This window comes from Acomys russatus, chromosome 15, assembly GCF_903995435.1.
Source record: "Acomys russatus chromosome 15, mAcoRus1.1, whole genome shotgun sequence".
Classification (NCBI taxonomy): Eukaryota; Metazoa; Chordata; class Mammalia; order Rodentia; family Muridae; genus Acomys; species Acomys russatus.
This window is the reverse complement of record NC_067151.1, coordinates 63216644-63230131: the sequence shown is the minus strand read 5'-3', so window position 1 is coordinate 63230131 and position 13488 is coordinate 63216644. Positions and strand designations below refer to the sequence as shown.

General features: G+C 54.8%; 3 protein-coding genes across 3 annotated transcripts in view; 2 read left to right on the top strand and 1 right to left on the bottom strand.

Moving 5' to 3' along the window:
• Ints3 (integrator complex subunit 3) overlaps positions 1 to 2891 on the top strand; it is a 44383-nt gene extending 41492 nt beyond the window's left edge. The window contains exons 26-30 of the mRNA XM_051157621.1: positions 759 to 926; positions 1149 to 1249; positions 1442 to 1514; positions 1912 to 2068; positions 2176 to 2891. Coding sequence (XP_051013578.1) covers positions 759 to 926; positions 1149 to 1249; positions 1442 to 1514; positions 1912 to 2068; positions 2176 to 2253 — 577 coding nt within the window. The 3' untranslated portion in view covers positions 2254 to 2891. The remainder of the gene's footprint in view (positions 1 to 758; positions 927 to 1148; positions 1250 to 1441; positions 1515 to 1911; positions 2069 to 2175) is intronic.
• The window catches only part of LOC127199491 (protein S100-A2), a 284365-nt gene that overhangs the window by 263926 nt on the left and 6951 nt on the right, over positions 1 to 13488 (bottom strand). The gene's annotated exons all lie outside the window — the stretch shown is intronic.
• Positions 4370 to 9213, top strand: Slc27a3 (solute carrier family 27 member 3). The gene is made up of 10 exons (XM_051157623.1): positions 4370 to 5096; positions 5366 to 5578; positions 5779 to 5937; positions 6464 to 6588; positions 6831 to 7025; positions 7129 to 7219; positions 7352 to 7550; positions 7756 to 7853; positions 7958 to 8088; positions 8995 to 9213. Exons 1-10 carry the CDS (start codon positions 4478 to 4480, stop codon positions 9169 to 9171), a joined length of 2007 nt encoding a protein of 668 aa, XP_051013580.1. The 5' UTR covers positions 4370 to 4477; the 3' UTR covers positions 9172 to 9213.

Sequence of the window (13488 nt, the reverse complement as noted above, 5' to 3'; positions counted from 1 at the left end):
TCAAAAAGGAAGGGTTGGCGGGGCGTGGTTGGGAGGCAGAGGCAGGCGGATTGCTGTGAGTTCCAGGCCAGCCTAGACTACAAAGCAAGTCCAAGGCTACACAGAGAGACCCTGTCTTGAAGAGGGAAAAAAAAAAAAGGAGGGGGACAAGGGACCACACCTGCCTTCATCCTGGTAGAAGAGCCTAAGATCCAGCAGGACAGAGGACAGAGGCCTCCCCCATCTTAGCTGTGCATTTGGCAGAATCCCTGGACAAATGAGGCAGCAGCCATGCGCCTTTTCCTACTTTTCTTTTTTTCTGTTTTGTTTCGGCTTGTTTTTGAGTCAGGATTTCAAATAGCTCATGTTGGCCTCGACGTATTATAGCCAGAGATCACTCAGCTGTTAACTCTCTGCCTCAGCCTCCCAAGTGCTAGGACTGCAGTCCTAGCCTTCTTTGTCCTGTTTTCCTGAGACCCTAGAAATGGCTCCATGTCCTAGAGAAAGTGGGAAGTTGGGGAGGGCCCTGTGGGGACTGGAGCCTGCCTCATACTGCCACAGAAGTGAAGAGTCTCACTTCTCATCTGCCTTCTACAAAGACTGAAACCAGGCATTCCTTGGCCCAAAGAGATGGGGGGAGAGGATGTGAGAGTAGAAAGCCACGTGGGGCGGGGAGGCCAAGGAGGCTGGGTTTTGGGGAGTCGGTCAGTGGCAGAGATGTAGCAGTCCCTGAGTCAGCCAGCTATTGATGCCCGGCGCCCGTGTGCTTTCACTCGCAGGCCCAGTGAGGAGATGGTGAAGATGGTCCTGAGCCGGCCCTGCCACCCTGACGATCAGTTCACCACCAGCATCCTGCGGCACTGGTGCATGAAGCAGGAGGAGCTGCTGGCAGAGCACATCAAGGCCCTGCTCATCAAGAACAACAGCCTCCCCCGAAAGAGGCAAAGGTGGGCACCGTGCCAGCCTGCTGTCGGGGTCTGCAGTGGCTGGTGCTATACCAGATTGGTTTGTGGGTGACATCTGGTCGTCTGAAGAGGTGACATACAGGACCACCATCCCTGCACACCCCCTGAACCCTCCCCAACCCTGCGCCCCTTAGGATTTTCTCCCACTTAAGGGGGCGACCCCAGTGGAGCGGACAGTCGTTAACACTCTGCCTTCCCCTGCAGCCTCAGGAGCTCTAGCAGCAAGCTGGCGCAGCTGACTCTGGAGCAGATCCTGGAACACTTGGACAACCTCAGACTCAACCTAGCCAACACCAAGCAGAACTGTATGCCACCTCTCTTCCTGTTCCCTTCCTCTTTGGCCAGTTTGGGGGAGGTGCTGCCTTGGCTCAGATCCCCGACAGCCAGGCAAAGGGCTGGGACGAGGTCCCAGGACCACTGCGCAAACCCACAGAGGAAACAGCGTGCGGTGCTGTGCACTAAGCTGCTGACCGGTTTACCCTGCTTCCCTTGTGTAGTTTTCAGCCAGACACCGATCCTCCAGGCGCTACAGCATGTCCAGGCGAGCTGTGACGAAGCTCACAAGATGAAGTGAGGTTCCTTCTGCTTTGGGCTTTGGGAAGTAGTGGGAAGAAGAGGTCTGCTGGGGACACGAGCTTAACAGCCAGCAAGACCCTGGGGTCAAGAAACAGACTTGGGGGCTGGAGAGGTGGCTCAGTGGTTAAGAGCACCGTCTGCTCTTCCAAAGGTCCTGAGTTCAATTCCCAGCAACCGCATGGTGGCTCACAACCATCTATCATGAGATCTGGTTCCCTCTTCTGGTGTGCAGGTGTACATGCAGGCAGAGCACTGTATACATAATAAATAAATATATCTTAAAAAAAAAAAAACTTAAAAAAAAAAGAAACAGACTTGGCCTAGGTGCCAGGAACAGAGTGGGAGGGGCCTGGGCAGAGCACCATCTCAGCAAGCCTGTTCTTCCTGCTAGGTTCAGTGACCTCTTCTCCCTGGCGGAGGAATACGAGGACTCTTCCACTAAGCCACCCAAGAGCCGGCGGAAGGCAGCTCTGTCTAGCCCTCGAAGTCGAAAGAACGCTACCCAGCCCCCCAATGCTGAAGAGGAGTCTGGCTCCAGCAGTGCCTCGGTGAGCCCCACAGCCCGTGCGCAGGAGGAAGGGTGGTGGCTGCATGTCGGGTGTGGCCAGCCGCTGCTCAGGCTAGTGATGGCTCTCTGCCCCCTCGGTTCTTCCAGGAGGAAGAAGATGCAAAGCCTAAGCCCACCAAGCGAAAACGAAAAGGGTCGTCCGCCGTGGGTTCTGACAGTGACTGAGGCCTGGCCTTCCCACCCTGCCTCAGCCTGAGACACTTCCGCGCAGCCCCACCCCGCCTCTTGTCCCAGGGCCCCCAGTTCTTCTCAGCCCCTCCCCACTGCTGCCCCCACTGGCAGGTTCTCAAGGCAGCCAGAGGCTGGGCAACAGCAGGTCGTGGTGGAAGTCCTTAGCCCTGGCTCTTCCTCAAGTCTCCAAAGAGCCTTTTGGGCAGAGAAGGGAGTGACCAAGAGGCTGCTGGACAGAGAAGCTGGGGCCACAGCAGATGCCGTGGGAGTGGATGTCCTTCTTGCTTCTCCTCAGTCTGCATTTGTTCTGAACAGTTTGCAGTCTGTGGACAGTGGTCATTGCGCCAGCGTGAGATGGACATCTGACCTGGTGTGGGCGGTGCCCATCTGGGAGGTGCCACAGCCTTCAGAAAAGAGCCCGATGCCAGCATGAGCCCTCCTGCTGCACCTGGGATGCTTGGGTTGGCCCAGCGTTGGCACGTCAAGCTGAGCCAGAGCCCAGGGGAGTCCCAGAGGCAAGTTCCTCAGAACTGTCAAATGGCCTGATTTCTGTGGTTCTGTTTTTTGCTTTTTCTTTTGGCAAAGATAATCGAGTTTTAAAATTGTTTTTAAGTGATAATGAAACAAAGCAGAACATCTTTGTTGCCTGAGCTGACATCTCTGTTCATCCTGTGTGTGTAGGTGCCTCTGTTTAATTTGATGCTTCTGCTTGTCCCTCCCTCCCCCAGCTCACTGTCTGCAGGAGGGACATGCATGGCCTGGCTCTCCCCAAACCCTTCCCACTAGAAGTGTGAGTCAGGCACCTCCCTACAGGCTGGTCTTGCCCGTTGCTTCTCAGAAACAACTTCGGGGGGGGGGGGCTTGGTAGACTAAGCACTTGCCACACAAGTAAAGGACCCCCAAAACCCATCCGTGTAAGTCGTCGGTGGATGAGGTAGCCTGCCTGTGATCCCAGAGCTCAGAAGGCAGACACAAGACTCCTGGAGTGAGGTGGCTGGCTAACTGCACTATTATTGATGTCTCAGGGTTCCGTTGAGAGACCTGACCTCAATTGAGTGATCAAGGGTTCCTGATTTCACCTTGGGCCTCCACACCAATGAATGCACGTGTGCACTCAACATGCAAACCTGTACATGCTCTGTACCCCTAAAACCTCCATATCCTCCATAGAGTATCTGTCCCCCACTTTATCAAGTGCATGCTTTCCACGGGTTTGGCAGGGATGGGTGCTCAACCTTGAGTTTAAACAAGAAAAGCTGAAGCTCAAATACCAGGGGCAGGAGCCCCCTCCAGCATAGCCACTTGCTGTCCCATAGAGCAGCAGCATTGAACAGCCCCAGGCTGAGCTTTTAATCCCCCAGGGACGTCCCCACCTGAGACCGGTGAAGGCTCCCTTTGGTGCAGACACTCTCACTGGTACAGCCTGGACCTGGCCTCTGGAGAATCGATGCTTTTTTAAAGCCACTACTTTTAAAACTAAACCACCAGAGGCCTCTTTTTCTTCCTCTTCCCATCCCCAGTTTCCACGGCCCTGATTAAAACCAGCATGGGAAGCATTTGCTGGCTGCTCCTAATTATTGTACCCTTTCCTAAAATGAAGGGCCTCCCTCCAAAAAATCTGGCAGTCTGGCCTCCACCTTTCCCCTACTTAACTCTGGAGGCCCCCACCCATTCCCTGGGGCTTGCTACTGCTGCTGGTAGCTGGAGACAGCACATGGATCTCTGGTTGTCCTGCCCAGACTTGCAGAACCAATCGGGCTAGGGGCCAAATTCTTCCGTCTCCTTGGGAAGAGAGCAATGGTACCATTCCATCATGGGTGACAAAGAGCGACCAAAGTTAGGAATGATAGACGCGCCCTGGCTCCTGGACCAAGAGTCCATAACCCAGCCAATAGCGTAAACGGTCCTGAAAATAAATGCATAACTGCGGGTTTGAGGGTATGCATGTCTGCAGACTGGACAGGCCACGGGCAGTCAAATTCCCGAGCGGAGTGCACCTAGGGCGGGGCCTGGGCTGCAGGGAGGGCCGGGCCGCCCCCTACTCGCACTCCTGGTTCCCGCGCCACACCACCGAAACTGGGTGGGAAGGGCGGGTGCCAGCGCACGCGCGCCACGTTCCCGGGAAGAAGGGTTCTCTGAGCAGGACCAAGGCAGGCTCAGTGTTTCAAGAGGGACCACCTGGAGTGGATGCGAGCAGCCGGCAGAGGAAGAGGGGACCATGGCGGCCTTCTTGCTGCTGCTGCCCCTACTCTTGCTCCTGCCTCTCCTGCTGAGGCTGGACCTCTGGCCTCAGCTGCGCTGGCTGCCCGCCGACCTGGCCTTTACAGTTCGCGCCCTTCGCTGCAAAAGGGCCCTCCGTGCTCGTGCGCTGGCTGCCGCGGCCGCCGACCCGGAGAGCCCCGAGGGCGGATGCAGCATAGCCTGGCGTCTTGCGCACCTGGCCCGGGAGCGGCCGACACACACCTTCCTCATCCACGGCGGGCAGCGCTTCAGCTACGAGGAGGCGGAGCGCACGAGTAACCGGGTGGCTCGAGCTTTCCTGCGAGCACGGGGCTGGGCTGGGGGCCGGCGAGGCTCAGGCAAGGGCAGCACTGAGGAAGGCGCACGCGCGGCGCCTGTGGCTGGAGACAAGGCGGCTGGCGGGACGGCCGCGCCCCCTCTGGCACCGGGGGCGACTGTGGCGCTGCTCCTCCCAGCGGGCCCGGAATTCCTATGGCTTTGGTTCGGACTGGCCAAAGCTGGCCTGTGCACGGCCTTCGTGCCCACCGCTTTACGCCGAGGACCCCTGCTGCACTGCCTCCGGAGCTGCGGTGCGAGCGCGCTGGTGCTGGCGACAGGTAAGACCGTAGAGCCAGGGAGGGCTTGTCTGGTCCCTAGACCGAGGTGCAGAAGTTAGTGGGAATAAGAGGCCTTGGGTTTGGGAAGGGATGTGCTGAACCCAAAGGATTCCCAAGCCATCGTATTACAGGTCCCAGGCGAGCCACGGGAGCCACGCACTGCCACCCTCACCCGACAGCGTTGCGTAGGGACAGAGAGCAAACCAATGGGTGATGAAGGCTTTATAGTAGCTAAAGAGCCTCAAAGCTGGCTTTGTCCACCCTTGTAGAGTTCCTGGAGTCCCTGGAGCCCGACCTGCCAGCCTTGAGAGCCATGGGGCTCCACCTGTGGGCCACGGGGGGCCCTGAAACTCACCTTGCTGGAATCAGCAGTTTGCTGTCTGAGGCAGCAGCTCAAGTGGATGAGCCAGTGCCGGGGTACCTCTCTGCCCCCCAGAACATAATGGACACCTGCCTGTACATCTTCACCTCTGGCACAACTGGTGAGGACTTGGATACAGTGCCTACCTTTTTATAGACACTGAGGCAGAGGATGCATGGTCTGGGGCCTCTTTTACTTTCAGGATACCTTGGACATCCTCCCAGACACAGCTCCTCTCCTTGTACTTTCCGGAGCATCCACTTTTCCAGGACACAGAGCTCAGACCCTTCCCCTGACCACGCCCCTTTTGCCACCCTCCAGGCCTGCCCAAGGCTGCTCGTATCAGTCACCTGAAGGTCCTGCAGTGCCAGGGGTTCTACCAGCTGTGTGGAGTCCACCAGGATGACGTGATCTACCTCGCACTCCCACTGTACCACATGTCTGGCTCCCTGCTAGGCATTGTGGGCTGCTTGGGCATAGGTCAGTCTCCCTGAGGGGGTGGTTCTCAGTCTTCCTAACACTGGACCTTTAACACAGTTCCTCGTGTTGTGGTGACCTCTAGTCATAAAATTACTTTGTTACTACGTTATAACCACAGTTTTGCTACTATCGGGCAAATATATGCTATGCAATGGGGGTCACGACCCACAGGTTGAGAACCACTGCTCTAGCACTTGCCGAAGGGCGGTCTATGCCTGCCTTGTTAGAGGGGTGTCATGCATTCTAGATAGAGGGAGGCAGTTCCTACCGTAGAAATTCCTGGTACAGTAAGAGACATTGCACATTCAGAGCCACAGGCTGAGCAACTATGGGGGCTGCGCGGCAGTTCACAGTCTCTAGGCTTCAGGGAGAACAGGAGAGAAGAGATATTAACCTCACCAAAGACAAGTGGGGAAGAACTTAGCCACCACAACCTGCTAAAGATGTGAGTCCAGTAGGTCCTTCGTAGGGACTAGAGGTGACTAGAGTCTTTTCTGGACCCTGTCTTCTCGCCCTTTTCCGACAGGGGCCACGGTGGTGCTGAAACCCAGGTTCTCGGCTAGCCAGTTCTGGGAGGATTGCCAAAAGTGCAGGGTGACCGTGTTCCAGTACATTGGGGAGCTGTGCCGATACCTCGTCAACCAGCCCCCGGTGAGTAGGCTACAGAGCAGGCCAGACAACAGTAGACGCTGAGACTGTCACCTGCAAGTCGGAAAGAGGAAGCCGGGAGAAGTGGCAGTTGGGCCTGGAGCCAACAGCTGACAGGCCCCCCTGACACCTAGGAAAGCCAGAGAGCCCAGTGGGAGGAAGTTCTGGAGAACAAGGAGGAGCTAGGCTCTGGGGGGTCTGGAAGCTTGCTACTGCAGCCCCTGCCCCTCTCTCACTCCTCTCAGAGCAAGGCAGAGCGTGGCCATAATGTCCGGTTGGCCGTGGGCAGTGGGCTGCGCCCCGATACCTGGGAGCGGTTCGTGCGGCGCTTTGGGCCTCTGCAGATACTGGAGACGTATGGGATGACCGAGGGCAACGTGGCTACTTTCAACTACACAGGACAGCAGGGTGCGATCGGGCGTGCTTCCTGGCTTTACAAGGTGAGGGACGGAGAGGACCGAGAACCCCCGGAGCAGAAGGGGGCTGGGAAGAAAGGACACTCTTGAAGCTGACATGACCCAGTGCGGCTCTCCCCTTCCCCAGCACATCTTCCCCTTCTCCTTGATTCGCTATGATGCCATGACAGGAGAGCCTGTTCGGGATGCCCGCGGGCACTGTGTGGCCACATCTCCAGGTTTGTCCTTGGATGGGGGGGGGGGGGGTGAAGCTTCCAGACAAAGTTGGACTTGGCACCTGAGACTGGGTGGAGCCTAGAGGTTTGGGTGAGATTGGGTGACTTTATTCCCAAACCCCATAATTCTTCCAGGCGAGCCAGGGCTACTCGTGGCCCCAGTGAGCCAACAGTCCCCTTTCCTGGGCTACGCTGGGGCTCCAGAGCAGGCCCGGGGAAAGCTGCTGAAAGATGTCTTCAGGCCAGGGGACGTTTTCTTCAATACTGGGGACCTCTTGGTCTGTGATGAGCAAGGCTTTCTTCACTTCCATGATCGTACAGGAGACACCTTCAGGTATCTCTCTGTGACTTTCCCGCCTTCCCAGGCTTCCAGACTCAGTGATCCAAACCTTGGCAGCCCAATGCTATGTCCTCCCTCCCCGTCCCGTGTCCACCTCTCTTTCTCAGACTTCCATCAGCATCGCCCTCCCCGAACCTCTTTAGTATCCCCTCAGCAAAATTTCCTTTTTTTCCCCAGTTTTTCCCTGCTCTCCCAACAGGTGGAAGGGGGAGAATGTGGCCACAACGGAAGTGGCTGAGGTCCTTGAGGCCCTGGACTTCCTTCAGGAGGTGAACATCTATGGAGTCACGGTGCCAGGTGCTCAGGCATGGGAAGGCGGGAAGTCCTCCGGCCCACTACCCCACATGGTGACGCCTGGGCACAAGGAACAGTAGGGCTTATGTGTCTCCCACACCCACCAGGGCACGAAGGAAGAGCCGGCATGGCGGCCTTGGTCCTGCGGCCCCCTCAGGCTCTGGACCTCGTGCAGCTCTACGCCCATGTCTCTGAGAACTTGCCACCTTATGCCTGGCCTCGATTCCTCAGGCTTCAGGTAGCCAATGACTTGTGTCCCCAGCCCCTCACCCATCTATGTGAAACTGCTAGTGGTTCTTGGTTTGTTTTCCGAGACAGGGTTTCTCTGGGTAGTCCTGGCTGTCTTGGACTCGTTTTGTAGACCAGGCTGGCCTTGAGCTCACAGTGATCTGCCTGCCTCTGCCCATCCTGAATGCTGGGATTAAAGGCGGTGCGCCACCACGCCCAGCTTTCCATGCCCCTTTCTTTCTTTTTTTTTTTTTTTTTTTTTTTTTGGTTTTTTCGAGACAGGGTTTCTCTGTGTAGCCTTGGCCATCCCGGACTCACTTTGTAGACCAGGCTGGCCTCGAACTCACAGCGATCCGCCTGCCTCTGCCTCCCGAGTGCTGGGATTAAAGGCGGTGCGCCACCACGCCCAGCCCATGCCCCTTTCTTATCTTGTGTGTGTGTGTGGGTCCCCACATGTGTGCCCGTGTGCACGCGCCCCTGGGTGTGCATGTGACTATGGAGGCCGGCGGACAACCTTGGCTGTCATCCTCCTTTGAGACAGGGTCTCTGGTTGGCTTGCAGGCTCACCAGTTAGGTTAGACTGGCTGGCCAGTGACGGCCAGTGAAGCTTGGACATGCTCCCATCTCCGCCTAGTGTTTTCCACAGGTTCGCGTGGTTGAACCCAGGTCTACACGCTTGTGTGGCGAGCTCTTTACTGAGAGGCAGCAGCTGGTCGCCCTGCCAACTCATCTCCCCTTTGGTCTGCTCCCTCTTAAGCTCTGGCTCGCTCTCTTCTCTGTTGCTGCCTCACCTTAATTGTACAAGTCCCCTTTCCCCCATATCTGCCCCCCCCCAACAGAGTTCAGGCAACCGGAACTAAGCGGACAAACTCCATTTCCTCCACCTCTGTCTGAAAACACCCTTCTCTCCCCACAGGAGTCTTTGGCTATGACAGAGACCTTCAAACAGCACAAGGTTAGGATGGCAAATGAGGGCTTTGACCCCAGTGTGCTGTCTGACCCCCTCTATGTTCTGGACCAGGCTGCGGGTGCCTACCTGCCCCTCACACCTGCCCGGTACAGTGCCCTCCTGTCTGGAGACCTTCGAATCTAAAAACCTTCCACTTGAGGGAAGGGCTTGAGTTACAGGCCACCATGGCTGGTGGGGGGGGGGATGGGAGGTATGGGGAGAGGGGGTTCAGCTATCTTTTGTATATGGAATCATTATCATTCTTTTGTAATAAACAGCTGGAGCTTCTCTGGCCCACCCCTGTGTGTTTGTGGCACCTCCGATTGCCTATGGAGCTTGTTGGAGGCTCCACATTCTTGCCCTGACCTTACATGCCCTTCAGCCCCCCCCACCCCACCCCCCACCCCTGAGCTGAGGCTGAGCACCACATCTGACCCCAGCTGGCCAGGAGAAGCCGAGGTGGTTGATATTTGTGTCTCGAGTGTTTACACTGCTCTGTCTCGGGAGCTATAGGACCCCAAAGGATTGACTCAGACGGCAGAAGCAGATGCAGGCGTCGAGCACCACCATGGCCTGCCTGCACCTCCCAGGCTGGTCCTGGAAAATCTCAACCCTGTACAACAAGTGTGGGCAAGGGTGGAGGGGGAGACTCAGTGAGCTGGAGGAGGGAGCCCTGAGCCTCCAGACTCCTGACCAGTCCTAGACTTCAAGAAGTGGAGCGTTTATGACTTCCCCTTAGCGTGGGGGCTCTGAGAACCTGCAAGGGTGCGGTTACAGAGATGGTGGAAAGCTAAGGGAGAGGTCTCTCCTTGCCTCCTGAAGGAGGAATCTAGAAAGTTCACCACCTGGAAAGGTTAAGTCTGCTAGGAGCTAAAATGACTCTGTTTGAAACCGAGGTTGCTCATGTTTCTTTTTGCGTTGTTTCTAACTCCCCTCCACGACATGAGTGGTCAGAGACAGCAGTCATAGGCTGGGGAGGACCCCTTGGCTAAGAGCACTTGCTGCTGGGCATGGTGGCGCACGCCTTTAACCCCAGCACTCGGGAGGCAGAGGCAGGCAGAACGCTGTGAGTTGGAGGCCACCCTGGTCTACAAAGCAAGTTCAGAACAGCCAGGGCTACACAGAGAAACCCTGTCTCAAAAAACAAAAACAAACAAGAGCACTTGCTGCTGTTGCTGACATCACCTTCCTCTCAGCACCTTCATCAGGTGGCTCACAAGTGCCCATAACTCCAGTACTAGAGAAACCAACACCCTTTTCTGGCCCGTGTAGACACCAGGCTTGTATGTATGTTGCATTCATACATACATGAAGGCATATACACATCAGTTTTTTAAATAAGGGAGCTGTGAGCCAGGCATGGTGGTGTACACTTTTAATCCCAGCAGAGGTGGGCAGATCTCTGTGAGTTTGAGGCCAGACTGATCTACTAAGCAAGTTCAGGACAGCCAGGGCTACAAGAGAAACCCTGTCAGAGACAGACAGACAGGCAGACAGACACAGAGCCAGGAGCCAGGCTCAGTGGCACACACCTATAATCCTAGCACTCAGGGTGGTTTGGGGGGCACAGAGTTGGGCAGATCTCTGTGAGTTTGAGGCCAGCCTGGTCTACAAAGCAAGTACAGGGCAACCAGGGCTACACAGAGGAGCTTTGTCTCAAATAAATAAATAAATAAACTAATAGTTATCTAGTTGTTTTTGTAAAGGAAAGAAACACGCCACACCTCCAAAGCTTGGACCCCTACTGCCAACCTTGTAGAATCATGCCTTGACCCAAATGTGTGCTGTCTGTTAGGATAGCGGCTAGCCACATGAGAGAGAGAGAGAGAGAGAGAGAGAGAGAGAGAGAGATGGAAGCATGGTTAGGCAAAAGTGAGTTCTGCCTGTAAACACATAAAATGCAAACCACTTGTCAAAGAGTAGGATACAAATTCATTAACAGTTGCCTTCTAGCTGAGTTTGGTGACATACATGCCCTTATACTCCCCAGCCTTGGGGCAATGACCTGAGCACAGGAGTCTGAGAGTAGCTTGGGAAGGAGCAGGAACCCATCTCAGACATTGCACGCAGGGGGTGGGGACAGCACGGGTCAGCACAGTGTTTGCCCAGCATGTCCGGTTTGATGCTCAGCAGCACATCCCAGCGCTCAGGAGGCAGAGGCAGGATCAGAAGTCTGTTGTCCTTGGCTGCAGAGCGAGTTCAAGTCCAGCTTGGGCTACATAATAAGACTTTCTCAAAAATAAAAGAATGTTTTTGCATTATATATTGCATGAGGGGGTGCAATCTTGACTGTGTGGAGTTAAAACCTTGACATGGCTCATTAAAGCATTGCTACTGTGGAGCTGCAAGGCTCACTAGGACACTTAGAATTACCTGGCCCACTCCCACTTGCTCTCTCTCTCTCTCTCTCTCTCTCTCTCTCTCTCTCTCTCTCTCTTTCTCTCTCCCCTTCCCCTTCCCCCCTTCCCAATCAGTCACTTTAGTCAGTGTGTCTCCTGTTTTTGTCACACATTTCTACTGAACAGGGCTGGCCTAAATGCTGACACTTTACTGTGTAGTAAAACATTAGCTCGGAGAGCAGGACACCGGCAATTAACCAGAGCCTAAGAGGAAGGGGACGCCAGTACAGGAGGCTGACCCAGGCATGGACTCTGTCACTCTGTCCCTGAGTCCTGGGACCAGCTACTGCTTAGCTCTACCTCAGAGGCTGCAGCTCATGATAAGTGAGGAGAGCTTGCAAACAGGCCTCCTTATTTTTGAGTGGGAGAAGTTCCCGACAGACAATTGCGCTGTAGCCCAGTTGGCCTTACAGTCGCTGTGTAGTCCAGGTTGTCCTTGGTTGTCCAGTTTTCTATTTTCCACGATTAAAACCAAAAAGAATTAGGTTTTCGTCAGGAAAAAAAAGAGGAAACAAAATTAAACAGGATTCTGAGATAACTGCAAACTTTGCTGGCCGGTGCCCTCTCCTCAGAATACTGTCTACCACCCTGAGAGGCCACAGAGAAAAGACAGAACCGCAGTGTTTTATATGCTGTCTTTTTATTTTTAACTGGGGAAGGGACAAAGCCACAGTGTGGATGTGGAGGTCAGAGAACAGTTTTCTGGTGTCCATATTCTCCTTCTAGCATGTAGGTCACCATGCAGGTTTTGGAGCTCGAGCTCGAGTCATCCAGCTGAGCAACAGGTGGCTCTCCAGCCTCCCAGTTCTGTGAAGTCCTTGGTGGGGGACTTAAGGCCACATGTCCTTGACACACAAACCAGCAGGGGAAGCACCTAATCTCGAGGCAGAAATCTGAAAATTATGTTCTCTCTCTTTGTCTGGATTCGGGGGACGGGGGGGGGGGGGGGGGGGTTGTATATATTTTTGTGTGATTTTTTTTTTAAATCAAAAAAGCCAGGCGTGGTATTGCACGCCTCCAATCCCAGCACTCAGGAGGGCAGAGGCAGGCGGATTGCTGTGAGTTCGAGGCCAGCCTGGTCTACAAAGCGAGTCCAGAACAGCCAAGGCTAACACAGACCCTGTCACAAAAAAAACAAAACAAACAAACAAACAAATCAAAAGAAGTGTAAAATTCTAGTAGCTCAGTTTTCAATGTCTCTACAAGGCCACCTCGGTCTTTGCGATTGAGAATGCTTTTATGCTGCAAAGACCTGCAAAGTTTCACCTTTTGGAAATAGCCTTGACATTTTTCTAGCTGGAGGCCTCATCCCTCCGGGTCTCCGCCTGGAAGATTTCCGGTCTCCCTGGAGACGCCTGCCAGGCGGTTCCTCCTCGTCCCATCTGTCCTACTCAAGCCCAGGCTCACCGCGCAAGCGCAGACAGTGCAAGAAAGGCTGGAGGAGTCCGCTCGCTAATGGGACAGGCTACTCGCCTGACCCCTGTGCAGCCTCCCCTATCCTAGCTTGCCCTGAAGCAAGACCCAAGCATTTGGGTCTTTAAAGGCTGAGGATGCAGACACAGCGTTTATTTAAGGGAATAAGGTTGGACCTCGGCCTTCAGGAATACCCACGAGCTTTCACTGAGTTCTGTCCCTCAGTGGATATTTTACGGCGCTGGAGCTTACACTTTGAGCTGAGCGCCGCTGCACTCCTAGCCACTCCAGATGCTGTGGTAAGACGTCCAGGTCACAGCAGTGCCCCATCTCAAAACAAAACAAAGGAAATGAACTCTTTAGCGCGTTCTCATCACCCCAGAGAGGACGACCTATCCATTAGCAGCCGCCATTACCTATGCGTCCTTCACGCTGAACTGAGAGTCACGCATCTATTGTCTGTCTCTGTAGATTTGTGTATTCTAGATACTTGTGTTTGTTTTAATTAGTTACTGACAGGATAACCTCACTCAGGAAGTCACTGTGGAGCCCAAGCTGGTGTGGAACTGGCATCAACTAGCACACCCAGCTTAGACATTTGAAATAAGTGAGACCATACAGTACGTGGTCTTGTATATGCCCTTATTCA